General features: G+C 42.9%; 1 protein-coding gene across 1 annotated transcript in view; it reads left to right on the top strand.

Annotated features, from left to right (window-relative positions):
- The window catches only part of LOC115169388 (sterile alpha motif domain-containing protein 10-like), a 106,164-nt gene extending 87,965 nt beyond the window's left edge, over positions 1–18,199 (top strand). The window contains exons 4-5 of the mRNA XM_029724958.1: positions 11,482–11,622; positions 15,979–18,199. Coding sequence (XP_029580818.1) covers positions 11,482–11,622; positions 15,979–16,001 — 164 coding nt within the window. The 3' untranslated portion in view covers positions 16,002–18,199. The remainder of the gene's footprint in view (positions 1–11,481; positions 11,623–15,978) is intronic.
- The last annotated feature ends 1,612 nt before the right edge of the window (positions 18,200–19,811 follow it).

Genomic DNA, 19,811 nt, shown 5'->3' with positions numbered 1-19,811 from the left:
ACAATCAATAATACAGTAGAAAAATCTATATACAGCATGTGCAAATGAGGTAGGATAAGAGAGGTAAGGCAATAAATAGGCCATGGTGGCAAAGTAACTACAATATAGCAATTAAACACTGGAATGGTAGGATGTGTAGAAGATGAATGTGCAAGTTGAGATACTGGGGTGCAAAGGAGCAAGATAAATAAATAAATACAGTATGGTGATGAGGTTGATTGGATGGGCTATTTACAGATGGGCTATGTACAGGTGCAGTGATCTGTGAGCTGCTCTGACAGCTGGTGCTTAAAGCTAGTGAGGGAGATGGGAGTCTCCAGCTTCAGAGATTTTTGCAGTTCGTTAGTGAAGGAGAGATGGACAAAGGAAGAATTGGCTTTGGGGGTGACCAGAGAGATATACCTGCTGGAGCGTGTGCTACGGGTGGGTGTTGCTATGGTGACCAGTGAGCTGAGATAAGGCGGGGCTTTACCTAGCAGAGAATTGTAGATGACCTGGAGCCAGTGGGTTTGGCGACGAGTATGAAGCGAGGGCCAGCCAACAAGATCATACAGGTCGCAGTGGTCGGTAGTATATGGGGCTTTGGTGACAAAACGGATGGCACTGTGATAGACTGCATCCAATTTGTTGAGTAGAGTGTTGGAGGCTATTTTGTAAATGACATCGCCGAAGTCGAGGATAGGTAGGATCGTCAGTTTTGCGAGGGTATGTTTGGCAGCGTGAGTGAAGGATGCTTTGTTGCGAAATAGGAAGCCGATTCTAGATTTAATTTTGGATTGGAGATGTTTGATGTGAGTCTGGAAGGAGAGTTTACAGTCTAACCAGACACCTAGGTATTTGTAGTTGTCCACATATTCTAAGTCAGAACTGTCCAGAGTAGTGATGCTAGTTGGGTGGGCAGGTGCAGGCAGCGATCGGTTGAAGAGCATGCATTTAGTTTTACTTGCTTTTAAGAGCAGTTGGAGGCCACAGAAGGAGAGTTGTATGGCATTGAAGCTCATCTGGAGGTTAGTTAACACAGTGTCCAACGAAGGGCCAGAGGTATACAGTATGGTGTCGTCTGTGTAGAGGTGGATCAGAGAATCACCAGCAGCGAGAGCGACATCATTGATGTGTACAGAGAAGAGAGTCGGCCCGAGAATTGAACCCTGTGGCACCCCCATAGAGACTACCAGAGGTTCGGACAACAGGCCCTCCGATTTGACATACTGAACTCTATTGGAGAAGTAGTTGGTGAACCAAGCGAGGCAATCATTTGAGAAACCAAGGCTGTTGAGTCTGCCAATAAGAATGTTTTGATTGACAGAGTCGAAAGCCTTAGGCAGGTCGATGAATGCGGCTGCACAGTAATGTCTCTTATCGATGGCAGTTATGATGTCGTTTAGGACCTTGAGCGTGGCTGAGGTGCACCCATGACCAGCTCTGAAACCAAATTGCGTAGCGGAGAAGGTACGGTGAGATTCGAAATGGTCGGTAATCTGTTTGTTAACAGTCCCCTGTGGCTCGGTTGGTAGAGCATGGTGTTTGCAACGCCAGGGTTGTGGGTTTGATTCCCACGGGGGACCAGTACGGAGAAAAAATGTATTAAATGTATGCATTCACTACTGTAAGTCGCTCTGGATAAGAGCGTCTGCTAAATGACTAAAATGTAAATGTAAAATGTTAACTTGGCTTTCAAAGACCTTAGAAAGGCAGGGTAGAATAGATATTAACCCTTACCTTACCATTTTCAATTTCAAATTCAATGGGGTAGGGATGTCCAAAGGATCCCAAATAGCATGGACCCTTCACAGTAGGCATGCCCATAGCCTGTTTCCTCCTGAATCCAGTTTTGGATTAAGTTCAGTTTGATTTAGATTTCCTAAGTGAAATGCATATTTGTTCATTGTTTGTTTGTTTTTGTCAGTAATTTTTCAAGACATTCAAGTTGCATCCTAACCCCTGCTACCACCAATTTCAAGATAACTGTTGAAAAGTTTTTTTAAAAATGTGGGTGCACAAAATTGAATTTATAGCATATTGTTTACCAAGTTGTTAGTTGCTACTGGTGGTTGCCTACATGGGTTGTTAGTTGCTACTGGTGGTAGCCTACATGGGTTGTTAGTTGCTACTGGTGGTAGTCTACATGGGTTGTTAGTTGCTACTGGTGGTAGCCTACATGGGTTGTTAGTTGCTACTGGTGGTAGCCTACATGGGTTGTTAGTTGCTACTGGTGGTAGCCTACATGGGTTGTTAGTTGCTACTGGTGGTAGCCTACATGGGTTGTTAGTTGCTATTGGCGGTAGCCTACATGTGTTGTTAGTTGCTACTGGTGGTAGCCTACATGGGTTGTTAGTTGCTACTGGTGGTAGCCTACATGGGTTGTTAGTTGCTATTGGCGGTAGCCTACATGTGTTGTTAGTTGCTACTGGTGGTAGCCTACATGGGTTGTTAGTTGCTACTGGTGGTAGCCTACATGGGTTGTTAGTTGCTACTGGTGGTAGCCTACATGGGTTGGTAGTTGCTACTGGTGGTAGCCTACATGGGTTGTTGGTTGCTACTGGTGGTAGCCTACATGGGTTGGTAGTTGCTACTGGTGGTAGCCTACATGGGTTGTTAGTTGCTACTGGTGGTAGCCTACATGGGTTGTTAGTTGCTACTGGTGGTAGCCTACATGGGTTGGTAGTTGCTACTGGTGGCAGAGAAAATAGGAGAAAACTGAGGATGGATCAACAACATTGTAGTTACTCCACAATACTAACCTAATTGACAGAGTGAAAAGAAGGAAGCCTGTATATAATAACAATATTCCAAAACATGCATCCTGTTTGCAACAAGGCACTAAAGTATCACTGCATAAATTGTGGCAAAGAAATTCACTTTATGTCCTGGGGCAAATCCAACACTTCACTGAGTACTACTCTTGTAAGGTTCTGCTTTTCTTTTCTTAGTCAACCTTGTGTTCTTTTTCTTTGTGTTCTGGAACATAGCCCTGTTTCTTTGTGTTCTTGAACGTAGCCCTGTTTCTTTGTGTTCTGGAACATAGCCCTGTTTCTTTGTGTTCTGGAACGTAGCCCTGTTTCTTTGTGTTCTGGAACGTAGCCCTGTGTTCTTTGTGTTCTGGAACGTAGCCCTGTTTCTTTGTGTTCTGGAACATAGCCCTGTTTCTTTGTGTTCTGGAACGTAGCCCTGTTTCTTTGTGTTCTGGAACGTAGCCCTGTGTTCTTTGTGTTCTGGAACATAGCCCTGTTTCTTTGTGTTCTGGAACATAGCCCTGTTTCTTTGTGTTCTTGAACGTAGCCCTGTTTCTTTGTGTTCTGGAACATAGCCCTGTTTCTTTGTGTTCTGGAACGTAGCCCTGTTTCTTTGTCTTCTGGAACGTAGCCCTGTGTTCTTTGTGTTCTGGAACGTAGCCCTGTTTCTTTGTGTTCTGGAACATAGCCCTGTTTCTTTGTGTTCTGGAACGTAGCCCTGTTTCTTTGTGTTCTGGAACGTAGCCCTGTGTTCTTTGTGTTCTGGAACGTAGCCCTGTTTCTTTGTGTTCTGGAACATAGCCCTGTTTCTTTGTGTTCTGGAACGTAGCCCTGTTTCTTTGTGTTCTTGAACATAGCCCTGTTTCTTTGTGTTCTTGAACGTAGCCCTGTCTTTCATTTTTGTTCATTGATTTCACCTGTGTTAGTTACTCACCAGGTCTCATCAGTTCCCTATTTAGTTCAGTTCTTTCTGTTTGTACGGTTGTGAGGTATTGTTTGTTTTGGACTGCCTACCTGTGTTTGACAGTTGCATGCATGTGACCATGATTCCTGCCGTCTGTGAAGGCTTAATTAACATCTGCCGCGCTCTGTGCGTGAATCTATACCTTTTTCTCCCTGAGTATTCTTTACAACTCTTTATATTTTCAACCATGGTGGTGGGTGCATCTTGTTATGGGTATGCTTGTCGTCGGCAAGGACTAGGGAGTTCTTTAGGATAAAAAAAAATGGAATAGAGCTAAGCACAGTCAAAATCCTAGAGGAAAATCTGGTTCAGTCTGCTTTCCAACAAACACTGGGAGACCTTTCAGAAGGACAATAACCTGAAACACAAGGCCAAACGTAAACTGGAGTTGCTTACAACATTTAATGATCCTGAGTGGCGTACTTACAGTTTTGACTTAAATCAGTTTGAGAATCTATGGCAAGACATGAAAATGGCTGTGTAGCAATGAACAACAGAATCCGCTCGTCTGTTCCGCCCATCTCAGTCTTGCACTAACCGCACCTCCGCATGGCCCTGGTGAGATGTACGTTTTCACACTCCGTCTGTGACAGAATCATGTACAGCACGTGTCAAACTCAATGCCCGTAGCAGCTGGTTTGAGTAAAAACCGCAACAACAAAAAATCTGGAAAAAAACAATCTCAACCGACATTAAAATGACTGAAAAGAAATCGATAGTGTGTAGAAATCATCATGAACGTATATTTACAATATCTTCACTCTGTCCAGCTTGCTAATAGTCATCGAAACGAAAGCTAGACAGTCAGGGAGCATAGAAAATTCCAAAAGTGATGGTAACTATTTTTAGCTCATTTGGCGGGCGAGGAAATGTAACACATTTTAAGTGCGGCACCCCGGACCTTGAATGTGGCCCGCAGGGAAATACGTTTGACACCCCTGATGTACAGAATCTGTGTGTGTGTGATAGGCCTACCAACCCGGAGACACGGATTCGGACTCAGTCTAAGACATTTCAAACCAGACAGTACTTTATGTACAGTAGGCTACAAATGTCATATCTTAATTTGATCATTCTGTCATTCTGTCATTAAGATCCTACATCTGTAGGGAGAGGGGCCAACTGGTTTGATATTGTATGAAGCTGCCACACAGGGAATTTTATGGTCTCTTGAATTTGTAGTTAAGTGTCATTTTTGTGGCTGACATGATGGGAATGTCTCCCTTTTGCCCTCAGAACTTCTTTATCACCAATTAACTGTGTGGGTGGATTGAACAAGGATGTTTCTATAGAAACAGAAGAAAGTTCTTGGTTGTTCCACCAATTTGGTGCCTTTCGAGAAGTGTAACTTTTGATTTCACCTAATTTTAACATTCTGTCATAAAGAGCACATGTTCAACTTTGTAAACAAAAATGTTTTCCCATCTAAAAAAATGACTTTCGTAAAGTTCCTATTCAGTGCCAAATAAAGTACCAGGGTTGACTGTAACAGAATGAATGATTTCATCTTAAATCAGCCATTAATCCCCTCCTGACAGGGGGAATGGAAGACGTATAGGGACCCGCTCAGTTTTCCAGAATAATCCATGTGGCCTATATTAATAAAGGGCACTCAATTTAATATAACAGGCTTAAATTCAATATTGGTGCACAATTTCTACTTAAAATATCAAAGGACGCAAAAGGCACTGTTTTAGTGGGACACTTCTTCTATTTAGTGTTCTTTTCCCTTCTCTCTACTTCTGTCCTTCTATTTGAGGGGTATGCCCTGAAGGCCATTATTTGGCTCTGTATTAATTCTGTCGGAGGGGAATTGGATTGGAGCTCTTTTCATCTGCTTTGTCTCATTTGTACACAAAGAAACCAAGGGCAGCGCTTTTCTAGGACACCCCGTTTCTGGTGGCAGGAAGGAGAGACCCACTGGCTGAGGTGGGAGGGAGGGAGAGGGCTGTGCAGAGAGGTGTGTGTGGGCTGAAAGCACCTAAACTCAGAAAATACGTAGTTTAAAGAGGAACACAATCCCTCACATGGACATAGAGCAGGAACAATGCCCCTGACATACACACACACACACACACAGAGAGAGAGAGATGTATTATTTCTGGTGACCTTGCTGTTTGTCAAAGAAAATGTTTCCTGGAGGTACAGAGCAGCCAAACAGTGCTCTCTCTCTCTCTCTCCTTCTCTCTCTCCTTCTCCCTCTCTCTCTTAGTGTGGTGATTCAGCTCTTCAGAGGAGTGTGTGCATGCCACAGGGGTGCCCTAATTGGAGGTATTGTGTGTGCCCTCCAGCCATCCATCAGTATGTGGGTCAAGGACGTCTTGTCCTGGTCTGGCTGGTCCTGCTCTGGGGTCCCTTATAGAATGAGTGTTAGTAGAACAGTAAAAGGCTACCTGTGTTGCTTGTGTATAACGCTGACAATGGTGAGGAAGACAGGGAGCTGGTGTAAGTGATGTCATCAAGGGGATACCCAAGGCCTTGTCCAGTGTAAAGTGAGATAAGACAGAGAGAGAGGAGAGTGGTGGTTGGTTGGTGTGTTTGTTTGTTCTCCCTGGAGGAGCAGTGAGTGGCCTCCCCCTCCTATCAACTAGCCCGATAACTTCTATACTTCCTGAAATGGAGAGAAGTAGGTATGGAGGGAGGGAGAGAAGAGGAGAAGAGATGAGTTGGATGTATCTGCCAGCTCTGAGATCAGAGGCTTGTTTTTGTTTTGTATTGTCACTTGCTCGCAAGCCAGCGTGCAACTATGTGTGTGTGCCTGTGACTGTGTGTGTGTGCCTGTGACTATGTGTGTGTGCTTGTGACTATGTGTGTGTGCCTGTGACTATATGGGTGTGCCGGTGACTATGTGTGTGTGCCGGTGACTATGTGTGTGTGTGCCTGTGACTATGTGTGTGTGTGTGTGTGTGCCTGTGACTGTGTGTGTGTGTGTGTGCCTGTGACTATGTGTGTGTGTGTGTGCCTGTGACTATATGTGTGTGTGCCTGTGACTATGTGTGTGTGCCTGTGACTATATGTGTGTGCCTGTGACTATGTGTGTGTGCCTGTGACTATGTGTGTGTGCCTGTGACTATGTGTGTGTGCCTGTGGATGACTGTGTGTGCGGTTGTGTGGATGACTGTGTGTGCAGTTGTGTGGATGACTGTGTGTGTGTCTATGCTGGGTTTTTGCCCTGTGTCAATGTCCAGCGGTAAATGAAAATGGATGGATTGATTAGGAGAGCTAACAGTATGAGTAATGTGTCTAATTATCATGTAGACCTCACTCTGGGCTGCTACAGCTATGATGGATTCCCGCACTCTCTGAATGATTGAAGGACAATCCCCTACCGTTCGGAAGCGCGTGCCCACGCGTGTGTATAACGCATGTGTCATCTCTGGTCTGTGTGTTTGTCATCCCCTCTCTCTCCCTGCGTAAAGCGGGATGCTTACTGTGGTTAATGGTATGTTAAATGTGTGAGGCCCTGGGAGTCCAGCTCCTTGGTGCTCTAGTTGAGACGTCCTCAGTAAATCATCTGGCTGAAAAAACCTCATTGAGCTGTCCTGCTCGCTGTCATTAATTCAACGACTCGTGGGTAAAGCAGAGAAAACGCAGTTAACGCTTAGCTATACATCAGCAGGAATAACAGCACACACACACACACACACACACACACACACACACACACACACACACACACACACACACACACACACACACACACAGCACATGCATCTGCACTCCATTACACACACAAAGTAAAAGCACTGCCTACATAACAAATGTCACGCAGTGTGCTTAGCAAGTACCACTTCCTCCTGATTCTGGTACTGAGGCTCAAACCCAGGACCTTTGCCGTGCTAGCACACAAGACTGCCCTCCCAAAGCGTCTTGCCAGTCAGCACCACAGAAAAGCTAGCTATTTTGCAGTGCAAGTGGAGACAATTCAGGCTGAGGAGTGAGTTTCACACATCCACAGCTCAGTTTCGACTGCAGTCCCTTGGCAGGTTATTAAAAATAATGAAAATGTCAATACAGACAGACAATGAGCACATATAGAGCAACTAATGACAAGCAACACTTTTTATTTTGGATTTTATTAACCCCCCTTTTCAGAGGACACATCTTGTTTGTTTTTTTACAGCTTTTCTGCTACATATACATACATTTTACATACACATTTGACAGACATGGTACTTTTATATACAGCAATCACATAACAATAAAACATGACCAAACATAAGCTCTTTAATATCAACCCTCAGCCACTCTCAGCCCATCCCACCTATCACCATAGACCTCATTTGGCTTCCATGTGCCATATATTTTTCAATTGTGTTGTGATGTTTTACATCATTTTGAAACTTTATAATCGTATAGTATCCACAGATCCAAAGATCCCCAGATGTGAGCTAAAGATTAGAACCTTTCCTACGAGTGTTATTATATTAGTTATTGACTGACTATGGCTTTCCAAATCGCCCAACACTACTATTTGTAAAGTTAATTTTAAGTGCGTGTTGTGATTTTTTTTAACCATTCCTGAACCTGTGATCAGAAACAAGCTACATAGTGGCAATAACAGAATAAATGATCAAGTGATTCTGTCTCTTCACAGCAAAATCTACAGAGCTGAGATGGTTGTATGCCACATATATATAGCAATCTGTTGGTGGCAAGAATTTTGTATAATAATTTAAATAGAAAAACTCGGTGTTGTTTTTTACCAGTTCATAAACCATGTGCCATGGAATTGGTACATCGACAATCTCTTCCCATGTATTTTGTAACCTGTATGGTGCACCTGTCAACATTTTTTCTCCTGAAATGAAACGGGTATATTTTTCTATTTATGCCAGTTCCTTTCAACCAATTTGTATCTTTAATATATGGCAGGCAAACAAGTTCCCTACCTTCTCCCTCTTCCTCTTGCCTCCTCCATGTTTGTGGTAATGCTGCAATCAGTTGGTTGTAAGTTTGGATTGAGCAGACATTCACATGTATTTTCGATAGCTGCATATGTGACAAAACTACATTTATATTTGTAATATCATTAGTAAATATAATACAATAAAAATTAAAAAATTCATAAAGAATGTTTTTTTTTATTAATCAGTATATTTGAGTTGAAACATAGACAGATTTTAGAAAAAATGTTATCTTTTCTGGAGGATGAAACTGAATTGTAACAAACTCTGCATGACTTGTTTAAGAAAGAGGGATAATTTTAACAACATTTAATTTTTAATTAGTCATAAATGAGAATGTTTAATCTGTTAATTGGCAAAAAGGAATTTCTTTTACAAAGGATGAGCCTTTCTTAATTATCTACTGGAGAACCATTTTCGGTTTAAGTATAACTTATGTATGAGTGAAGCTTATAGTGAGAGGTTTAAAGCTTTAATATTTCCTCATTTTAGACCCCAAACTCATATGCCTGGCTTAGCATTCCAAATAAAATGAAATATTTTTGGCTCATATGATTTAAAAAAACGAGTCATCTGGAGTAGGCAGCGCCATTAGTAAGTAAACTGTGATAGGACCAAAGAGTTAATCAATGTGATTTTTCCATAATAGACAAGCATTTACCTCTTCATAGTTGCAGAATCGTATCTATTTTTTCAAACTTTCTATTGAAATTGATTGTGGTAAGCGCATTTATATTTTTTGAGATGTGTCTTTTAACGATCCAATACGTACAGTAACATGCAACAGCAATAACGACAGCAATAACATAAAAAGCAATCAAACAAAAAGACAACGTCTACACAGTTCAAGCTACAGACAACATGGAAAGCAGCTATAAACAGCTATAGATTGTGTTCACACACCTGATTGTCCTTTAGCCATGTCTTTGGGTTCTTTGTGAAAACGCGGAAGGTAGCGCAGTTACCTGTGTCTGAAGGCAGTGTGTAAGAGACATGGGAAGCTCTCACAGAGAAAGCCGTCTGACTGAAGATGCTTTTCCTTATTGGGAACTACAGTATCCATCACCTCTCATGGCAGACCTTGTGGATCTGCTGCCATGAATGTTCTGCTTGATGAAGGCACTAAGTGGAGGGGGAGCCAGGCCATATAGGATCTTGAAAACAAGACATGCGTCTGTATTTCACAAGACTTTCCCAGATCAGTAGCTCATGCTTTCATTTTATTATTTTTTATTTATTTATTTTGGACCCTTTTTCTCCCCAATTTTTGTAGGTATCCAATTGGTAGTTACAGTCTTGTCTCATCGCTGCAACTCCCGTACGGACTCGGGAGAGGCAAATGTCGAGAGCCGTGCTTCTTCTGAAACACAACCCAACCAAGCCGCTCTGCTACTTGACACAATGCCCACTTAACCCAGAATCTCTAGTGGCACAGCTAACACTGCGATGCAGTGGCTTAGACAACTGCGCAACTCGGAAAGCCAGCTCATGCTTTCTGAGGATGTTCCAATGGTGTTGGCTATTGGACTTTTTTATCAAGCACCTTGAGAGCATGTTTGTAGAAAGACTGAATTGGTTTCAATAATGTACAGCAAGCTTGGGCCCAACAACAGGTAACTGCCAAAATAAAGGAAACACCAACATAAAGTGTCTTAATAGGGCATTGGGCCACCACAGGCCAGAACAGCTTCAATGAACCGTGGCATAGAATCTACAAGTGTCTGGAAATCTATTGAAAGGAGGCGACACCATTCTCCCGAGAGAAATCCCATTATTTGGAGCTTTGTTGATGGGGTTGAGATCTGGTGACTGACACAGACACACCTACCAGCTCTCACCTCAGAATTAAACGTTCATCATGTTTCTAAAATGTCAAATATCAAAGTTGTTCCAAATGTCAAGCTTCTAAGTGTTTGATGTTATGTTTAGGCGTTACCTCCGAATGGTTTACGTAAGGGATTAAGGTTAGGGATAGGCTTAAAACAAAAAATGTCAAAAACAACTTTCTATTGCTGAATTCAAACATGAAACCTTTGGAAACAGAGGCAGATGCTTACGTCCATCTACCATGCCTTAGCAAAACCGAAACCTACCTAAAGGTAACAGCGCTCACTGTTGCCCCTAGTGGCCAGTGTCCACGTCGTCTCCCAACGTCCTCAGACATGGATGGACGTCAAACACTAACTTGTATTACGGGTGAGCTGGCTGCACACTCTTTAAACCCCCTATGCTCCTTTGGGACCCCTCTTTCAAAGGCGTTGAGATCTCTTGTTCTAGCTATGGTATCCAATGGGGTGCTCAGCCTTATGGGATGATAATTTCTTAATTAACTCAGAAGCTACACCTGTGTGGAAGCACCTGCTTTCAATATACTTTGTATCCCTCATTTGCTCCTTTATTTTGGCAGTTACCTGTAGTCAAGCAGTAGGGGAGAATGGGGTAGGTTGAGACATTTTTTACATTCAGCACCACTCCATCAAGGGAAATATAGTATTCTTTCTAACAAAGATACATACATATATTTCAGGATGTTGTGTATCCCTGGAAATAATCAGAATTCATGTAAACATGACAGTTTTGAAAACATAGCTTGTCCAAAGAAAGTGGTCTCTTGGCACAACCAGGAGTGCTGTAGCTTGAGTCGCGGGACAGGGTAAGTTGAGCCACCTACACATTTCCATACTGCATGAAAAATGATCACTACCTTTCTAAAACCATGTCTTAAGAGATAAGAGAGAGTGGAATCAATGATCCCCATGTGCTACACCTGTTCTAACATAGAGAGAGACTATCTCTCTTTCTTCCCTCCCCTCTCTCTCCAGGTCGTGCATTGCTGAGGTTATTCTAACATAGTCAGTCTCCCCCCCCCCCCCCCCAGGTCGTGCATTGCTGAGGTTGAACGGGGAGAAGTTGGAGAGGATGGGCATTGTCCAGGAGACACTGAGACAGGAGGTTCTACAGCAGGTCCTTCAGCTACAAGTCAGAGAAGAGGTCCGCAACCTGCAACTGCTCAGCAGAGGTGAGGAGAGTGTGTGTGTGTGAGCATGCGTCTGTGCACGTGTGTGTGTGTAATGTGTTCCATAAACACACTTATCCAGACATCAATAGTCAGCTACAGTCACTATGTGCTAACCTGGATTCAGCTGCTAATGACAGTCTGCTGGAGCTATAGAACACAGCAGTAGGCTGCTGTCTGTCTGTTGTTACCAACTAGACAATGTTAAAACCTCTCATCATTAGACAGTACACTGAGTATACCAAGCATTAGGAACACCTTCCTAATATTGAGTTGCATCCCAATCTTGCCCTCAGAACAGCCTCAATTAGTCGGGGCATGGACTCTACAAGGTGTCAAAAGTGTCCTACAGGGATGCTGGACCATGTCTTCCCACATTTGTGTCAAGTTGGCTGGGTGTCCTTTGGGTGGTGGACCATTCTTGATACACACGGGAAACTGTTGAGAATGAAAAACTCAGCAGCGTTGCAGTTCTTGACACAAACCGATGCACCTGGCACCTACTACCATACCCTGTTCAAAGGCACTTAAATTTTTTTGTCTTGCAAATTCACCCTCTGAATGGCACACATACACACTCATTAAAAACCCTTCTTTAACCTGTCTCCTCCCCTTCATCTACACTGATTGAAGTGGATTTAACAAGTGACATCAATAAGGGAACCTAGTTTCACCTTGATTCACCTGGTCAGTCTATGTCATGGAAAGGTGTGCTTAATGTTTTTTCTACACTCAGTGTACATGGTGAATGTCCGTAGCCAGATCTGTCCAATGCCAGATATTCTACACAGAGGGAGGTTCTACTGAGCTATCATATGGAAATGTTTTAAGAAGGTCATGGATCATTTAGCTATTTGATTTAGAATTTTAGGACCCCTGTAGGTATAAAAACACTTACTGCTATAGCCCATAGACATGCATTGAATTACACATTCATAAATGGCAAAATAGACAGTAAAAAAATAAATCATAAGGAATAAGGTTTTGAAGTATCTGTCCTATATCTAGGAGATATAAGAAAGCTCAGGAAATATTTTTGTTTTTTGGACACATTTAACCCCCTTTTTTGTTGGCACAAAGCTACCTTAATACCTACATTCATTTTTTTTTTTACCGGTACCAGGTTACCTTCAGACGAGTCCCCTGACACTTGTGAAGGTATTGGAGCAGAACAGAGAACGTGTTCGTGAGACTCTCATCTTTCCTTAACCGTTCGGATGCTACAGATGTTTTCGTGAGAAGACCGATTTTGAGGACGTCTCATGGTCTTAGAAACACCGCTGTAGCTCGGCCACCTTTCCCTGCAGATGTGGAAGGCCGACATAGGCCGATGTGGTGGATTGAGACGCAGCCCATGCAAAACAGATATATCTATCTCAAACTGACACATTTTGATGGGGATTTTTTTATTTTGTTACTTAGATTGACTCACAGGTGTGTCAATAGACTCTTAATTAATGAGAGAAAAAGAAGGGAAGAGAAGGAGAGGGAGACAGAGAGAGAGACATACAGGGGAAGAGATACAGGGGGAGAGAAGGAGCAAGACGGAAAGAGAGAGGGAGACGGAGAGAGAGACATACAGGGGAAGAGATACAGGGGGAGAGAAGGAGCAAGACGGAAAGAGAGAGGGAGACGGAGAGAGAGACATACAGGGGAAGAGATACAGGGGGAGAGAAGGAGCGAGAGGGAGACAGAGAGAGAGACATACAGGGGAAGAGATACAGGGGGAGAGAATGAGCAAGACGGAAAGAGAGAGGGAGACAGAGAGAGAGACATACAGGGGAAGAGATACAGGGGGAGAGAAGGAGCAAGACAGAGAAAGAGAGAGGGAGACAGAGAGAGAGACATACAGGGGAAGAGATACAGGGGGAGAGAAGGAGCAAGACGGAAAGAGAGAGGGAGACAGAGAGAGAGACATACAGGGGAAGAGATACAGGGGGAGAGAAGGAGCAAGACGGAAAGAGAGAGGGAGACAGAGAGAGAGATATACAGGGGAAGAGATACAGGGGGAGAGAAGGAGCAAGACGGAAAGAGAGAGGGAGACAGAGAGAGAGACATACAGGGGAAGAGATACAGGGGGAGAGAAGGAGCAAGACGGAAAGAGAGAGGGAGACAGAGAGAGAGATATACAGGGGAAGAGATACAGGGGGAGAGAAGGAGCAAGACGGAAAGAGAGAGGGAGACAGAGAGAGAGACATACAGGGGAAGAGATACAGGGGGAGAGAAGGAGCAAGACAGAGAAAGAGAGAGGGAGACGGAGAGAGAGATATACAGGGGAAGAGATACAGGGAAAGACAGTTCAACAGGCATTGACTGTGTCCTATCAGATAGCTAATTGAGTGGCCTCATAAAACACCTGATAACCAAGAGGGTGGTTGGGAGGAGAGGTGAGGGAGAGATGGGACAAAAGGGGATTAGGGATGGAGGTGAAAACGGCGTTAAGGGGAAGTAGGTGAGGGAGGGGTGATAGTGAGTGTTGGGATGAGGACAGGATAAAGTGGAGGGAGGAAAGTTGAGTGTAGGAGGTTTAACAGAGAATTTCAGCCTGGCGATTCATACACTGTAATTTCAGATTCATCTGACAGAAATGAACATGATATTTAACATTGATTGCTCTGTTACTTAAAGAGAGGTCGTTTTTAAGGTACAACGACTTGACTGAATGGATCTAGCTTGGGGTTTGTTAACACTACTGAGACATGGCTCTTTCTCTCAACTTCTTTGTTGTTTTTAGATTTGACCTCCAGTGTTTTTTAAATGTATGCCATACTCTCAGTTCTGCTTCTCTCACCTTTTCTGTCTTCCTTCTTATTCTCTCTTCTTTGAACTTCTTTTTCTCTCCAGACCGTTACCACCAAGTGTGCATGGGTAGGAGTTTGTTAACAAAAGCCCTGAGTAAACATTGTGTATTTGATTCAATGTTCATCCTCAGGCCTGCATACCTCCCTGCTTCCTGCTCCAGCCTCTGGACTCTTACAGCAGCAGCAGAGTAATCTATCTGTGGGAGGCTCAGAAATAAACTAAAAAAGAACATGACATTTTTACTCAAACACACATTTTCTCAGAAACCACTTCGTTCGCCTCTCCGCTTTCTCTCTTCTCCCTAGTCTCTGATGTGTTTATATCTGAGAGAAAGCACCTCTTTACCTGAACAATCTCAGGCCACCCCCTCAATCCCGTCTGCCTTTCTGTCTCTACCTGCTAACCCAGTCTCTCCCTGTGTCTCTGTCTCAGGGTGTGTTTCATTCCAATGCCATGTTTGATTGGGCCATGTCTTAGAGACAGGGGGGCTGTTATTCTCTCCATATCAGGGGAGGGATAACTCAAATGTCAAATGTCTCCTTTTTTGTTTTTTATTCCTCCGATATAAAATATAGTCTTCCGAGCGTCCTTTGTTGTCATTTGAGGCAGGGGCAAAAGTGTAGCTGTCACAGAAATCAACCGTTCATAGAGGTCAATGAGTTTGATATGAGAATGGTTTTAGGCACAGAGAGACTGTGAACCTGAGGTTCCACTCTACAGACTCCTGTTTCTGTGAACCTGAGGTTCCACTCTACAGACTCCTGTTTCTGTGAACCTGAGGTTCCACTCTACAGACTCCTGTTTCTGTGAACCTGAGGTTCCACTCTACAGACTCCTGTTTCTGTGAACCTGAGGTTCCACTCTACAGACTCCTGTTTCTGTGAACCTGAGGTTCCACTCTACAGACTCCTGTTTCTGTGAACCTGAGGTTCCACTCTACAGACTCCTGTTTCTGTGAACCTGAGGTTCCACTCTACAGACTCCTGTTTCTGTGAACCTGAGGTTCCACTCTACAGACTCCTGTTTCTGTGAACCTGAGGTTCCACTCTACAGACTCCTGTTTCTGTGAACCTGAGGTTCCACTCTACAGACTCCTGTTTCTGTGAACCTGAGGTTCCACTCTACAGACTCCTGTTTCTGTGAACTTGAGGTTCCACTCTACAGACTCCTGTTTCTGTGAACCTGAGGTTCCACTCTACAGACTCCTGTTTCTGTGAACCTGAGGTTCCACTCTACAGACTCCTGTTTCTGTAAACCTGAGGTTCCACTCTACAGACTCCTGTTTCTGTGAACATGAGGTTCCACTCTACAGACTCCTGTTTCAGAAAGAATTCTAAATGCAACCAGGTTGACAGAGTTTGAAGAGAGGTCATACGGAGGCAAGGGTTCTGGATGTGTGTGTGTGTGTGTTTGTGTGTGTGTGTGTGTGTGTGTTTTGGAATTGGGTATCAGGGTGTGAAAGACACCCAGTGATGCCCATCTAACCCCAACCCCACTGTTCCTTCTATCCATATCTAAATAATGAATTTGCCTCTCGATCTCTCTCCCTCCTGGCAGCCTCCTTTGGAAACCTTTCTTAGCTCATCCCTTTCTGGATCCCTTTTTCCTTCGCTGAAACAATACGTCACCAGTAGCTATGGGAGGACCTGCTCGCTCCAGATATGTGACAGCAGAACTGGGCTGTAAAAGGAGAGAACTGAAGAGGGGAGAGAAGAGTCTATTTTCTACATGACAAACAGACTGAAGGAGGATTCCCATTCAACAAGGCCAAACTGGTTTAAACGAGGAGCGACAGAGTGAGAGAGAGAGAACTGGAGAGAGAGACAATGAACTGCTGAATAAAAGAGCACAGACTGTGACATAGAGAAAAGATGTATGAACTGACGTTGACATTGTAGACAAATCAATTTGCAAGTTATATTATTATAACTACACGAGATTCCCCCTTTCTGGGTTTCTTCTTTCATTGTGGGTGCAGGGAGGAGAATTATTACTCATCAATCAATGTAGTACATTACAGTGGGTGGCTCATTCCAAGTTGGGTGGAGAGAAAATGGGACTACTGAATGTCAATGTCTCTGTATGATACTCACGTCATAACCCTGTTCACAATGTATCTTTTCCCCTCAGGATTTTCATTTTGGAATATCTATATAGTTTTGATAGATCTAATTCATACAGTATCAAGTACATCATTGCCTACATGAGCACCCTCTCCCCAAAGTATAGTCTCTTCCTTTCTTTTATAAAGTCATGACGATGTACAGAATGTCACCTCCCAGATCATCTCTTTGTACTGTCAATGAACCATGTCTACGACAAACATATATATATATATATATGAACGTTCTAGAGTAATATAGGCTGTAGAGCTGAATATAATGTAGATCTATCTATACATTTAGCTTTTTATAAACAAAGGGAATTGAGAGAACATGCTATGATTTGGTGTAAATGTTTTTGCCATAGCTGTATTTGATAAAGCAATAATCGGAACAGGATGTAGCTGGCCAGAAGGACTGGTTATTTTCTAGCAGAATGAGTCAAATGCCTACATCTCCCATGATTCAGTAATAGTATACTGTAGTTATAACTCTATTGTGTAAAAATAATACTTATCCTACATCTATTTTGTGTATTTCCCCTTAATATCAGGAGTGCAAAACGTTAGTCCTTGAGGGCTCCTATCCTGCTGGTTTTACCCTTGCTCTCTCTGTCTCTCTCTCTCTCTGTCTATCTCTCCCCCTGTGTCTCTGTCTCTGTCTGTCTCTGTCTCTCTATCTGTCTCTCTCTCTATCTGTCTCTGTCTCATTGATCCGTTATTGTAACTGATCAATAAGATATGTTCCACACACCTGGTTGCCCAAGTAATCAATTTGTCATTGAAAGGCAACAGGGTATATACTGTAGAGCTGGAACTGTTACTGTCACACTGTGAGTGCAGACATCCAAGCAGCCTACTGTTGTGCTGTACGGTGCTTCATAAACTAACTAGTAATCAGATAGAATTAGGATCCTTTGAAGAAAGAAGTATTGCCGATATATGTGGTTCTGTTTCACTCAGAAAACGGAGTTTCCCGTTTCAGAAACGATGGTAAAGGGGAGTAGGTCTTCTATGGTTGTGCACTGAACTGTCCTGAGGAACAGGCTGCCAAAGTCAGTACATTATGAAGATAGGCAGCAAAAACTGCTTCTCAAATAGAAATCCCCGATCACACAGGCGATGTCATGGCAAAGTTGGCTAGCTAAGCTCATGCGCAGAAACATGTCATTGGGTGTAGTAACATGTTCAACATTGGCTCGAATCTAGGTTGTGCCTTTAAATGAACAACAACTAAGAAATAATTTGTCTTATCTATTTTATCTCATTTAGAGCTGCTCTCTAACCCCAAACCTTGGCCTGGTCTGCTTTGCAAGCATTCCCCAGAGGTCTTGCGACGTTGTGCCTTTGGGTTTATAAACTCTGTGAGGCTACTCTCTCCATACCTCCTCCCCTCCCTCTATCCCTCCCTTCAGTTGACTTTGACTGTCTGAATGATGAAACAACTTGACTGTTAAATGGAAAATACACTAATACTTTTGTTTTTGATTTTGGAAATGCATACGGTAGATATGTACAGACACTTGCATTCTTTGTTTGTTTACTTTGTCATATCATGGATATGTTGTTTGTTTTCGATATGTTATGGAAAAGGGTTTTAAAGATATGATGTATTTACTTGCTGTACAAATATTAAGAAGAGATATGGAATATAAAGAATCTAGTTTTTAGATAAAGTAATGCATAATAATAGAATATCCATTGCTTATCATAATCTAAGTGTCACACAATTGCAGTTATACATACCTTCACTTTATCTGTATGAGACATACTGAATACACACCTTCTCGCATCCAGCGGTGCTGTGGACCCAACAGGACGTCTGCAAGTGGCTGAAGAAACACTGTCCACACAACTACCTGACCTTCTCCCACATTGTTAAAATCATAGGCAAATGAAGACTGCCTCAGTAGGAATGGGTACCTGGTAATTGGCTCCTCTTAGCTAACTAGAAATACAGTGAACTACAAAAGTATTGGGACAGTGACACATTTTGATGTTCTTTTGGCTCTGTACCTCAGAACCTGGATTTGAAATGATACAATGAGGTTAAAGTGCAGACTGTCAGATTTCATTTAGAAATTCCGTTTAGAAATTACAGCACTTTTTTTATACATAGTCCCCCCATTTAGGAGACCAAAAGAATTGGCACAAATTCACTTACTGTATGTGTGTATTAAAGTCGTAAAAAGTATTTGGTATTTGGTCCTATATTCATAGCACACAATGACTACATTGAGCATGTGACTCTACAAATTTGTTGGATGCATTTGCTGTTTTTTTGGTTGTGTTTCAGATTATATTGTGCCCAATAGAAATTAATGGTAAATAATGTATTGTGTCATTTTGGAGACACTTTAATTTAAATAAGAATAGAATATGTTTCCAAACACTTCTACATGAATGTGGATGCTACCATGATTACGGATAATCCTGAATGAATCGTGAATATTGATCGTGAATAAAATGATGTAGTCATTGTATCATTTCAAATCCAAGGTGCCGGGGTACAGAGCCAAAACAACTAAAGATGTATGGGTGCATTTCAAATCCAAGGTGCCGGGGTACAGAGCCAAAACAACTAAAGATGCATCACTATCCTAATACTTTTGGAGCTCACTGTATGTTTAAATGTATTAACAATCAGGGCTCTCCCTAGGATTTTCTGATAAGGTGATGCTGATGTAAGGGGGGAGGTCCGGAGGTCCAGTCAAATTCCCCCTCAGGAAGTTGGAGCATTTAGCATTTTTGAAAACCGTAACTGCCATTTCCTGAAGTCTAGAGTCTTAAATGATATCAAACAATGTAGCCAACAAAGAAGTGTTATGTTTGTCCCGTTATCTGGTGTTCTTTGGATATGGTCATGTTTCTTTGACAAGACCCCCTGCCCTCTTCCTTGTCCCTTTCTCTCTGCCTTCATCTCTCTCTGCCTTCATCCCTCCACAAGAACGAGGGATGCATAATGGTTAGCAGTGCTGTGTCTAGAGCAGAGAGGGACAGAAAAAGAGGATGGGAGAGATATGTACACAGAGAAGAGGAAGAGAGAGATGGAGAGTGGTAGAGAGTGAATGGATAGAATAAGTAAGACATCTAAAAAAGTATTAAAATAGATGGAGATATGGGGCTCCCGAGTGGCGCAGCGGTCTAAGGCACTGCATCGGGTGCCTGCAAGCTGACCTCGGTTGCCAGCTGGACAGTGTTTCATCCAGCACATTGGTGCGGATGGCTTTCGGATTAAGCGAGCAGTGTGTCTTGGCAGGGTCGTTTTTCAGAGGACGCATGGCTCTCG

The sequence above is a fragment of the Salmo trutta genome, chromosome 31 (assembly GCF_901001165.1).
Source record: "Salmo trutta chromosome 31, fSalTru1.1, whole genome shotgun sequence".
In the NCBI taxonomy this organism is placed as follows: domain Eukaryota; kingdom Metazoa; phylum Chordata; class Actinopteri; order Salmoniformes; family Salmonidae; genus Salmo; species Salmo trutta.
This window is presented reverse-complemented; position numbering and strand designations above follow the sequence as displayed.